This window comes from Pithys albifrons, chromosome 1 (genome assembly GCF_047495875.1).
Source record: "Pithys albifrons albifrons isolate INPA30051 chromosome 1, PitAlb_v1, whole genome shotgun sequence".
NCBI classification, from domain to species: Eukaryota; Metazoa; Chordata; class Aves; order Passeriformes; family Thamnophilidae; genus Pithys; species Pithys albifrons.
The window spans coordinates 24,126,579-24,138,794 of record NC_092458.1 but is presented as its reverse complement, the minus strand read 5'-3'; the positions used below and the strand labels follow the sequence as shown (position 1 = coordinate 24,138,794).

At 41.8% G+C, this 12,216-nt stretch overlaps 1 protein-coding gene across 1 annotated transcript; it reads right to left on the bottom strand.

The window, feature by feature from the left end:
• Positions 1-1,787: 1,787 nt before the first annotated feature.
• TSGA10 (testis specific 10) lies at positions 1,788-12,216 on the bottom strand. Its single transcript, XM_071568198.1, is given in 8 exon segments — positions 1,788-1,941; positions 6,138-6,289; positions 9,480-9,557; positions 9,743-9,916; positions 10,269-10,358; positions 10,360-10,425; positions 10,893-11,093; positions 12,196-12,216. Coding segments are annotated over 8 exon segments (903 nt in total). The 3' UTR covers positions 1,788-1,820.

Sequence of the window (12,216 nt, the reverse complement as noted above, 5' to 3'; positions counted from 1 at the left end):
ATTACATTTACCTTTAAATGGTCAGAGTATCAATCTTTATTTGATCTACATACATTGCATTTGCAGAGAAGAATAACAGAAGCTCCTCTTATGGAGAGCCTTACATTACATAAAAACCACGTAGGCTGCAAATTACTCTTTAAATATCAGTGTATATGGGCTTAATTGAGTAACACATTTTAACTATTTCCATGAGATAAAACAGTCTTTCAGGGACATCATAGCATATATTCACATTCTACTTTTTCCACAGGATTTTTCCTTACTTCAAAACACAAGATGAGAGGTGTTCAAATTTCCATCTCATATTTTGGGATGCATGGCTCTAGAACCTGCTAAGACAGTGCTCAAACCTGGTTCTAAAGAAAAGTCTGATGGAGCAACTAATCCTGGAAATTATGTTCAGGCACATAAAAGACAAGAATATCATTGTCCTTGTTCAGCAAGCCAGGACCAGTTTATCACTGTGTGGGTGTGACCAAAGCTGTGTATTCTCACCCTCCATGTCATTTCTCATGAACTGTTAACAATGGACCATTTGCAGCAGCTGCCCAGGGCACATCCGATCCCTCAGGATGCAGGCTGGGTGTTAAAGAAGCCTGTGAGGTAAGAGCTGTGATAACTCCCCCCTGGGGAGGCATCAGCACCTTCACACTCAGCCTGAGGGGTCCTGTCTGCTAATGGGCTATCAAGGAGTCCAAAAGTATCCCATGACTCACAGAGTTAGATCATGCCATTATGGAAGTTCCCACCCTGGGGGAGGTACTGGGTGTTCCCACTGGAACCTGAGCATATATAATCTTGGGATTTGGGGGTTTCTGGGACCACTTGTCAGATCCAGAGGAGGACCAGAACCTCAACAGGACTATGACCACCACTCTTGACCAGACTGCGACCATCATCTGCACCAACAGGTTTTTCCCCTCCTTTTATTTTGGACTCAGAGGAACCACATGAGGCTCAGCACAGGGGCTAATGAACAGCATTGTGTTTGTGCCCCAGGGTGCTGGGTTATACGTCTGGGTTTTGTGGGTTAAAACCAATCTCTCTTTGGCCCCTGCATTTATTGTAATATTGTTATTAAATTGTAACTCTGACTTACAATCTCTTCTGTGTTGGGTTCGTTTCTCCTGCTGGTTTACCTTTAAACCAGCACAATCATCAATAGCAGTGAGCATGGCATTACCCAGGGAAAGTCATGCTTGATCAATTTGTCAAACTTCTACAATGAAATGACTGGCAGCCAGGAGGGCCAACCATGTCCTGGGGGCATCAGGCAAAGCATCTCCAGCCGGTTGAGGGAGGGGATTGTCCTGCTCTGCTCTGCACTGGGGTGGCCTCACCTTGGATATTGTGTGCAGTTTTGGGTGCCACAATATAAGAAAGATATTAAGCTATCAGAGAACATGCAAAGAAGGGCAACGAAGATGGTGAAGGGTCTGGAGGGGAGGCCATGTGAGGAGTAGCTGAGGGCACTTGGTCTGTTCAGCCTGGAGAGGAGGAAGCTGAGGGGAGACTTCATTGCAGTCCACAACTGATAACCTCAGACACTGCACATTGGTACCAACACACATTGCTCAGCTGACAGTATGTATTGTCACTGAAACTTACTTGTAAGAGCTGTACTGCATAATTTTAAAATGCAAACCCCCTCCATAATGAAAGAAAACAAAAGTTGTGCACTCAAAATGTTAAAACTGTCAAAAGTATACTTATTTGCATTCAATATATTTTCCTTCAATCCATAACAACAAAAAAAGAAAAACGTGGAATATAATAATCAGCCTATTGAATTTTATTATACAAATTGTATCTGTCACTCACCAATTTTTTTCATCCAAAACCATAATTTCCTCTTGGCTAAGTTTCATTTCATGTTTTTTCTTAATAAGGTTTTGCTGAGTCTCTGAAAGATTCTGTTCTGTCTTTTCATTCAATAAACTGGAAAAGCAGAAGCATTAAACAGGAGAATTCAGGCACTGATATATAATTTTTTTCTTTTTTGAAATGTCACTAAAATTGCAAAAATTGTGAAAAGTCAAGATTCTTCTGTTTATTTTAGACTACTGGGGTTATTTTACTAATGTTAACCACAATCTCTGTATATTAAAGTCTGAATACTCCTGTAAAGAATCACAGAAAAGTAGGAAGAATTCTTTAAAACAGATGGTTGTAAAAACTTCACAAAAATAATTAAAATAAAAATCATCCCTTGGGATATACATTGAAATCCCTGACCTGTTTCAAGTTATACCGAAGTTATCTGTTCAAATAATGTAGCAATATTAATGATTCTCATACTCTTCAAGAAATTGAGAGAAATATCAGCGTGATTTGTGGGTGGAAAGAAAAAATACATTTCAGTAGCAGCAACTAATTTTCAACAACTACATTTTTACAGTATTCATAAATCTTACAATTGATTATAAAGCAGCAGTAAGTCAGGACTGGGTTTGCAAAACTGTTCATGCTATTTTAGGAATACAGTATCTTTAGGGAAGTGTTGTGGGCCAGCAGGGCATGCTTGCACCCAGCATTCCCACTACTCAAAATCCAACACAAAAACTACAACACCTACACCAGCCACGTGTAAGGACACAGGTTTAGGACAGTGCTGGCCTAAGTGAGCTATATTTAAGGAAATAAAAGAGGGAAATGTGGCAGTACCCTCTCTGGCAGTCTGTTCACTTGGTAGACCAGTTTGGTCTGTGACCTAGTCCTTCATCTCTCTGCACAAACTCCACACTTGATTGATCTTTTCTTCCAGTCAGTTAATTATTGTTTTTTTATCTTGCACTCATTGGCCTATGCTTTTTAACTGTCTTGGTTTGAGATAAGCAACTGCCAATCCCCCCAAGCACAGAGAGAAAAGCCTCCCTCCTAACACCAGGGAAAGGGAGGAAAAGAGAGGGGAAAGAAAAAAAAAACTTCAAACCGCATTTATACTAAATCTACATATATTTTTCACAGAAAGAAAGAGACAATTAGAAGAGAGTACAAATATACACTCACACAAGTCTGCAACAACAAGTTCCCCACCTCAACTTCATAACGAACACACAAATTCTACTATCTTAACTACACATTACTTAAGAAAAAACTTATTCCCCAGGGAGACAAACCCAAGCAGAAAGGAGAGACCCAGAACAACACATTTTACTTTCCTGAGGTACCCTGTGAGCCAGTGGTGGGCCTGGTCCTCTCCATCCCCCCTGGGACAGCATCGCGCATCCTCCCAAGAGGAGGGCTGAGAAGCGACTGCCTTAACCACTCCCACACTGGTTCCTCCTTCCCTGGAGATGATGTCATAATGTGGTATGGAATACAAAATTACTGGCTAGAAGAGGTCAGCGGTTGGCTCAGCCCAGCTCAAGTCAGCTGACAGCTTCGGCCTAGTCCACACTTCAGGGCCCAAATCTAGGCCCACCTAGGTGAACCCATAACATTCTCCACCCCTTATTCCATACCATATTATGTCACTCATATCTTAGGTTCTCATACTTAAACACTTATTTTTTTTCAGGGCTGATTTCCACCCCTCCATAATGTGGCTAAGAGTCCATTAGGATGGGGTAGATATTTCAGATGGGAACACAGCAGTTCAACTCAGGTCATCTTATCTGATGGTTCATGTCTTTCAGTAGGGTTACCATCCTCTCTTCAGGAGTCTCTAGTTTCCCACTGGGGTTAAAATAGTGTTCACAGTCAGATCCACCCCTTGGCCTCATCCACCTACAGGTGGTCTGAGGCATCATAGGCCCACTGAGCCAGGAACAACCCTCCCCCAGCCAGTCCAGGGTGTGATGTTCTTCATTGGCTCGGCTCTTGGGCACATCAACACTCACACGATGGGTTTCAAAGATTCAACTCAAATGGCAGTGTCCCACCACACATCAACAGCTTACGCAGGCTTCTCTTCATGTCTTTCTCCTCGGTCACACAGAAGTACTACAGTTCACCATGTGAGCCATCCCCCTTAGCAGCAGTCCTAACAGCTTTGGCAGCCTCGGAAGCAGCCCCGACAGCAGCACAAGCAAGCAGCAGAGGCAGGAGCAGCCCCGGCGGCTCGCAGCCCTGGCTCGCTTGCAGCCCTGGCTCAGCTTGCAGCCTCTCACGGCTCGCGGCCTCTCATGGCTCGCAGCCTCTCATGGCTCGCAGCCTCTCATGGCTCACAGCCTCTCACAGCTCGTGGCCTCTCATGGCTCGTGGCCTCTCACAGCTCACAGCCTCTCACGGCTCGTGGCCTCTCATGGCTCGTGGCCTCTCATGGCTCACAGCCTTTCACGGCTCGTGGCCTCTCACGGCTCACAGCCTCCCACGGCTCGCAGCCTCCCCCGGCTCGCTCGCAGCCCTGGTGGCAGCCCCGCCAGCGACAGCTCTGGCTCCTGCGGGTCGCTCAGCACTGCGGGCGCTGGTTCCGGGCGCCGCATCTGTAGGGTTCTCTGCAGGGGGTTCGCAGCTCCTCTTTTCCCTGTTCACTGGGGTCTCACAATGGCAAGCACGCTTCACAACTGTGGATAACTTTAAGAATAGTGTTCACGGTTAAATCCACCCCTCGACTTTATCCACCTACAGGTGGCCTGAGGCACGATGGGCCCATCGAGCCAGGAACACCTCCTCCCCATGCCAGTCCAGGTGAGATGCTCCTCATCAGCTCGGCTCCTGGGCACATCAGCATTCACATGATGAGTCCTCAGGGATTCAACTCAAACAGCCGTGTCTTGCCACACACGAACAGCTTACATGGGCCTCTCTTTTCTGCAGTGGCTGCATTCACAGCAGGCACCAGTCGAGCTGTTTGAACTCACAAAGACAGTGAAACAGTGAAAACAAGCATTCAACAGCAAGGGAGAGTTGTTTACATTTTCTGTTCTGGATGTACTTAAACAAGGCACTTATCAATCTATGTTTCTACAACAATCCTCCCGGGAAGCCTGCCAAGATTCTGGGACACCCGCCAAGGTCCTCCGTCGTTTCCCGGCCAATGCACCATTAACTGTCTTGGTTTGAGATAAGCAACTGCCAATCCCCCCAAGCACAGAGAGAAAAGCCTCCCTCCTAACACCAGGGAAAGGGAGGAAAAGAGGGGAAAGAAAAAAAAAAACTTCAAACCGCATTTATACTAAATCTACATATATTTTTCACAGAAAGAAAGAGACAATTAGAAGAGAGTACAAATATACACTCACACAAGTCTGCAACAACAAGTTCCCCACCTCAACTTCATAACGAACACACAAATTCTACTATCTTAACTACACATTACTTAAGAAAAAACTTATTCCCCAGGGAGACAAACCCAAGCAGAAAGGAGAGACCCAGAACAACACATTTTACTTTCCTGAGGTACCCTGTGAGCCAGTGGTGGGCCTGGTCCTCTCCATCCCCCCTGGGACAGCATCGTGCATCCTCCCAAGAGGAGGGCTGAGAAGCGACTGACTTAACCACTCCCACACTGGTTCCTCCTTCCCTGGAGATGATGTCATAATGTGGTATGGAATACAAAATTACTGGCTAGAAGAGGTCAGCGGTTGGCTCAGCCCAGCTCAAGTCAGCTGACAGCTTCGGCCTAGTCCACACTTCAGGGCCCAAATCTAGGCCCACCTAGGTGAACCCATAACAATTCCCTAAAGGCTTTGATCTAGTCCTACTGCATGCTTCTGAACATGGTTAGGAACTCCCTACGCAAAGCTACCGATTTATTTCCTCTCATGGAAAGGCCTCAAGACTAAGAAAAGGATGCTTAAAACTAACAAAACCAAACACTCATTATTTTATGCATGTTTGCCTGCTTTTATAAAAACAACAGCTAAAAAGTGAACACAAAACTATTTGTATGCAATTTACCAAAAAATGATCAATCCCTGCAGTTTGTAATAGAAAGCTCCTAGCTCTAAGTCAAAGTGAATTCCAGTTTTCCGCTGAAGGTGGTTTCCAGCATATCATCATATCATCAAAAAAACAATATTTACATATGAATAAGCAATGAGAAAAACAAGTTCATTGCAAAAGGAAGGATGGCTCAAAAGAAGCTATCATAAATTCCTTTCCCTTTGAGCTATATAACAGTTATGAAAACCAGTGAACATAGGCTGATGTCACTAGTTAACTTTATGCAATGACATACTTTTACTTACCTAAGAGAAACATAATCAGCTTCCCGTTGACTCAGCTCAGTTTCAAAGTCCAGTACTTTTCTTGTCATTCTTTTCATCTCAGTTTCCAGCAAATCAATGGTGTTTTTCAAAAGTGCCACTTTGAACATCAGTTCTAGCCATTCACTATTTATCTACAAATATAATCAAACATTAAAAGCTGGAAAAGAAGACCCGGTTTATATACAGAATTTATATTATTTTAATTTTTAATCTATTTTTAGCACAAATTTTTCACTGAGGAGGAAATGTCCAAGTACCTCATTTGCTCAAGGTCTGAGTCCAATTCTACTGAAGATAGTTGGCAAAGAGCTGAAATGTGATTTTCACTTATTTTGAAGGTACATCAGTTTTCTGTCTTTCAGATATCTGAGAATATTTTCATTTATTCACATAAATTTTCCCTTGGGAATTATGCCCAAGGGCAAAACTGTTTGTCATTGATCAATACTAAAAGTTTTCAGTACAAAATAACATCAGGGAAAACATTACTATGAGTGTATGAAGGAGGAAATCTCTACTAAATTATATACCTATGCCAGTAACTGCATAGAGAAATCACTGCAAAACACTTGCATAAAGCCCTGTGTAACCAAGTCATCACCATGAGGCCCTCAGGTCTGCAGCTAGAACAAAGAACAGGTCCAAAACCTCTTGCACGGACTCCAGGAAAGCTAGTTGGAAATCTCCAGTTTAAAGAAAGATTTATCTTTCTATCAAAATGCTTCCACTTAACAGTCAAAGGACTGTCCTTTCTAAATTATTTGGAACAGCCCTTTTAAAGTACAAAATTCTCATGGCATCTCTCTCATTTATCAATTCTTTCAGTACTGTGTTACTATGATCAAAGATCAGACCTCTGAAAAGCAAGTCAGTAAGCCCCTGCTATACAATAACTTTTTCAATACTAGTGCCATAAATTTCATGTTGATGTATCATCCTCAAAGGAAAGAAATGAAGAAATAAGAAGATGTAGCTAAACCAGGGCTGCCAATATTCACTACACATGTGATTAAAATTCATTTACTACTCAGAGCTATTTAAACCTACAGTGTATTTATATCAGATACACTCAGTTTAATATTTTAATCCTTGGTATTATATTTATAAGCTTGGTAGGATTTTAGAATGCTGAGGGAGAAAATTAACCAAAATTTATAACCACAAGATCTAGAAGAAAGATACGCTACAGAAATCAATGTTAATCTATTTAAAAAACAAGTTCTACCAAGACTGTAAATAAATTTAAGATTTACATTCATTCTATTAATGTTTTCATTTTCTATTTCAGCCATATGTTAGCAAACAATTGCACACAGAAGTAACTTAAACCACATTAAAAGGACCTGCCAGAACAGTACAATTAAATTTGGTTTTAAAGCATCAGGTCTTAGTAATACACAATCATAAGACAATTCACATTGAAATGGACTCTAGGTCTTTAGTCTAAACTCTTGCTCAAAGCGGGGCCAGCTCTGAGGCCAAGCTGCTCAGGGCTTTGTCCAGTCCAGTCTTGAAAATCTTCAAGACTGAGGACTGCTCAGCTGCCCTCATGAAAGAGAATTATTTCCTTGTATTCAGCCTGAACCCTTCTTATTTCAACTGGTATCTATTGTTGCTCATCCTTCACCCATGTACTGCTGTAGAAAGCCTGTTCATGACTTCTTGATGAGTACTGGCAGGTAGGAACTAAGTCTCTCTTAAGCCATTTCTACTCTGGGTGGAACAAGCCCATCCTAACCTGGATACAAGAACACATAGATAACAGTGTTAAAAGCCTTGGTGCAATCTTAAGATAACAGAATCAGAGAATGGGTTTGGTTGGAAAGGACTTTAAAGACCATCTAGTTCCAACCACCCTGCCATGGGCATGGACACCTTTCACTAGACCAGGTTGCTCACAGCTCTATCCAACTTGGCCTTTAACACTTCCAGGGCTGGGGAATCCTCTGGGCAAACTGTTACAGTGCCTCATGACTCTCACAGTCACGGATTTCTTCCTGTTATCTAATCTAAACCTGTCCTCCTTTCAGTTTAAGGTCGTTTCCCCTTGTCCTATCACTACATGACCTATAGAAAGTCCCTCCCCAGCTCTCTTGTAGGCACCCTTTAGGAACTGGAAGGTGCTGTAAGATAGAATCATAGAATCATAGAATCGATTGGGTTGGAAAAGACCTCCCAGATCACCAAGTTCAACCCTTAGTCCAACTCCAGTCCATTTACTAGATCATGACACTCAGTGCCATGTCCAATCTCAGTTTAAAAACCTCCAGGGATGATGAATCCACTACCTCTCTGGGCAGCCCATTCCAATGCCTGATTATTCTCTCTGGAAAGAATTATTTTCTCCAACTTAATCTCCAACTTAAATTTCCCCTGGCAGAGCTTGAGCCCGTGCCCCCTTGTCCTATTGCTGAGTGCCTGGGAGAAGAGACCAACCCCCACCTGGCTAGAACTTCCCTTCAGGGAGTTCTAGACAGTGATGAGGTCACCTCTGAGCCTCCTCCAGGCTAAACAACCCCAGCTCTCTCAGCCTCTCCCCACAGAACTTGTGCTCCAGTCCCTTCACCAGCCTTGTTGCTCTTCTCTGGACCCACTCCAGCCCCTCAATATCTTTCCTGAACTGAGAGGCCCAGAACTGAACACAATACTCAAGGTGTGGCCTCACCAACGCAGAGTACAGGGGAAGGATCACTGCCCTGGTCCTCATAGGAGAGGTGCTCCAACCCTGTGATCAACTTGGTGTCCCCCCCCCCCCAAACTTATTCCAACAGGTAGGTCCACATCCTTCTTATACTGGGGGCCCCAGAGCGGGACACAGTGCTCCAGGTGGTATCTCACCAAAGTGGAGTAGAGTGGAAGAGTCTTGGTAAATAATATCAACTGCTCTCAGTCTATTCCTTTCCAATAGAACACAATCAGATTGGTCTTGCAGGACTAACCATGGACATCACCTACATTACATTTACAGTTCCATAAGTAATTATTTTCCCTTGTGTGTGGGGATGACAGTGTGTGAAGGAAAGCAGATTAGAGTACTCCCTTAAAGAGAAGAGAGCTACTTGTAGTGTGTGTGGTCTCTTGTGACCAATGGGATGCTTCTATGTATGTGAGGTGAATTGGTTAACCAATAATGTCATGACATGTTAGATATAAGAAGATATAAAAGGTGTTGGTGTTACTAAAAATAAACTCTCTTAAGTTGAAACTCTCTTAGTTGTAAGCCTTCTGATCAAGCCTTCTAATGCCTGCTGTGCCTGAGCTCTTCTGACCATCATTCACGCTTTCCCCTTGTTTGGGATAAGAGGACCCCAATACTCTTACATTATGAATAGTAGTTTCAACCTCTTCAATTCTCTGTTCCAAATGAGCCTTTTCATCAAATGCAGTTTCTTGGGAAATCTGTATCAAATAACAGTAAAGAAAAAATCACACACAGAACAAGTTTCAACTCACTGCAGACTTGTAAAGCAATTCTGAGGCTCAGAGTAGAAACCTCTAGCAACTTTAATTACACTTCTAAGAAGTTTCCATGTTTAAGTAACCTGGTGTGGGGGTGAGTGGGATGGGATGGGACAGAATCAAACCTGTAACTGCCCCCTGAGGCTGTCATGTTCTACAGTCACCCTTCAGAAATATGACAGCACTGCATCCCTTTCTATCTCCACACATCTTTACATAGCTCGAGCTGCTGCAGTACTTTCAGGAGTCCTGGAGCATTTTATAACTTCCTGACAGAGCTGCAAAATCTCCTCCTGTGCCTGTTTTTAAAAACAGCAACATAACAGAAACATGGAATTGATAATGTAATATGTTACTGTGGTGTGTGGGTCATAATCTGGAGCATCCCAGAAACTGTGTAATGTCAAAGATGAAGTAATCATTTGTGCATGTATTCTTTGATTCAGGAAAGCATTCTTAACTCAGGACAACACTTACAAACTTATATTGAACTAACAGATTCAAATCACAGAACTTCAATACCTTTTTTTCCTATTCTTTAAACAAATGGTTTGCATGTTTTCCTTTTCTCATACAAAACCAAAACTAGATCTTTTCCTTGCACATCACCTTATTATTTCCAATTAATCATACAAATATAAATAAAATTACCCGTTCATAGAGATTGACAATTTTGTCTCTCTCAGCTCTTAAAACTTTGAAATTACCCAGAATTTCTGCCACTTAACAATCTTTTTTTTTTCAGTTTTGATGTAAGTTCTTCACATTCTCTCAATATTTTCAAGACTTTTGGATCAGAACTCACTCCCTTAAACAATAAGGTTAAAGCAGAGAAACAAAACTCAGAAGGGTTTCTTATTATATCTGGTTTGGAAACTTCAATGAAAGATTTAATCATTCTTCGACCTGGTAACTTCTACATAGCCAAGACTACGTATATATTTCTCAATATAAGAAAATAGTTATACATACCATTTTCTAAAATACATGTTTGTTTTAAGCAGCAGGTGTCTATCATAATGGTACTGATAACCATGTTAATAATTACTTACAGTGTGAGCAGTTGTCAATAACTATTTATGGTGACATACATGCGTGCAGCATAAAGCAGCAGTTAAGTTCACATCACTGGCCCATTCCTGTCCTATGCATGCTTCTGTTTACAATCAGTTAGGTTTTCTTCCTGATAATTATAGCTTTGGTAGTTTAACATAAGATAAACAGACATTCTAAAAAACACATTACTCTTCTTCCAAAGTGATTTCCCAAGCTCACCAGGATGGACGAAATCTTTTTTGACATGCTGTCACAAACAGAGGTTCACTTAGGATTCGAAAAAATGTTTCTTAATACTGTCAACAAATTCTCAGTCTCACATTTATAGTAGTCTCTGTCCTCTTCCAATGTCTTAATAAAGGTAACAGGCCTTGAAGGTGACCTCCCTTGCTTTATTTTGGATTCTGTTTGTAAAATAACCTGCATAAGCACAAATGAGAGAATGCATTCACTGAAATAAAACTTATGTAATTAATGATACTTCAATGTAAAATGGATAAATATACTCCTTAAAAAGAAGATGAAGCAGATATCTAATTAAAATAAATATCCATATAATACTTCAAAGTAACTTCTGTATCTGTATTTTCTCTTTTTTGTTATATTACAGAATATGTCTGAATGTCCTTCTAAAAAGGATCTGACAGGAGTGAAAAAGACATAAAAACTAAATGTTAATCAACTTGAAATATATCTGTTCAAAACTAAGGAGGACAACTGAGTAGATTTATACAGGAATATCTAATTAATTTTTAAATCTGAAAGAAAGTAGGCCACTATGTTTATTTAAGATCCAATAGAAATGGAAATAAAACAAAGTGCAAATAAGTATTGTTGAAACTCAGAAAGTCATGTAGGGGCCTAAAACAGATTCTGAAGATGAATTGCAATTCCAAAATTCTAAATTGCACATCAAATCTTGTTTGTTTAGGAGTAAGGTGACTTGATTTTGGGTCTCTACAAAAAATAATTTCTAGAAAGCGATTCCTGTAATCAGCTTCTTATGTATGGCCAAACTTTGCGAACAAAGATTTGGGAAGGGCTCTCCCCACGTGGGTGTGCCCTTCCAGCCGGCACAGTGGATTTTTTAGGTGAGGCACAGCATGCGCAGAACTGGCCCCACCGTTTAAGTCCGAAGGACCATCTGCCACGACCGAGGGAGCTTGGACAGTGACAGTGAAGTCCTCGGGACTGTCACAGCACCCGGTACTAACCGGGGCTGACCCTGCTGAGCATCCGAGATGTGATGGGTTTGGATGGCAGAGAGGCATTGAACTGCCAGGGGACGGTCCCACTGAGACCCGAACTCAGGTCCTTGGGATTCAGAGTCCAGAGTGCTCTCCTTTACACCACGGGACCACCCTCAGCTTCTTGTATTCATACTAAAATTAATCATGCCCTAGGAGTACCTCTGACAATAAAGACAGCCGAAATGTCTATTACAGTCATCATCACCATTGACACATGAGTTAGATTAGATCAATTCCATCCTAATATTCTGTTCTCTGAAAGAGGAACTCACAAATTCTCCAGTTACGTGCAT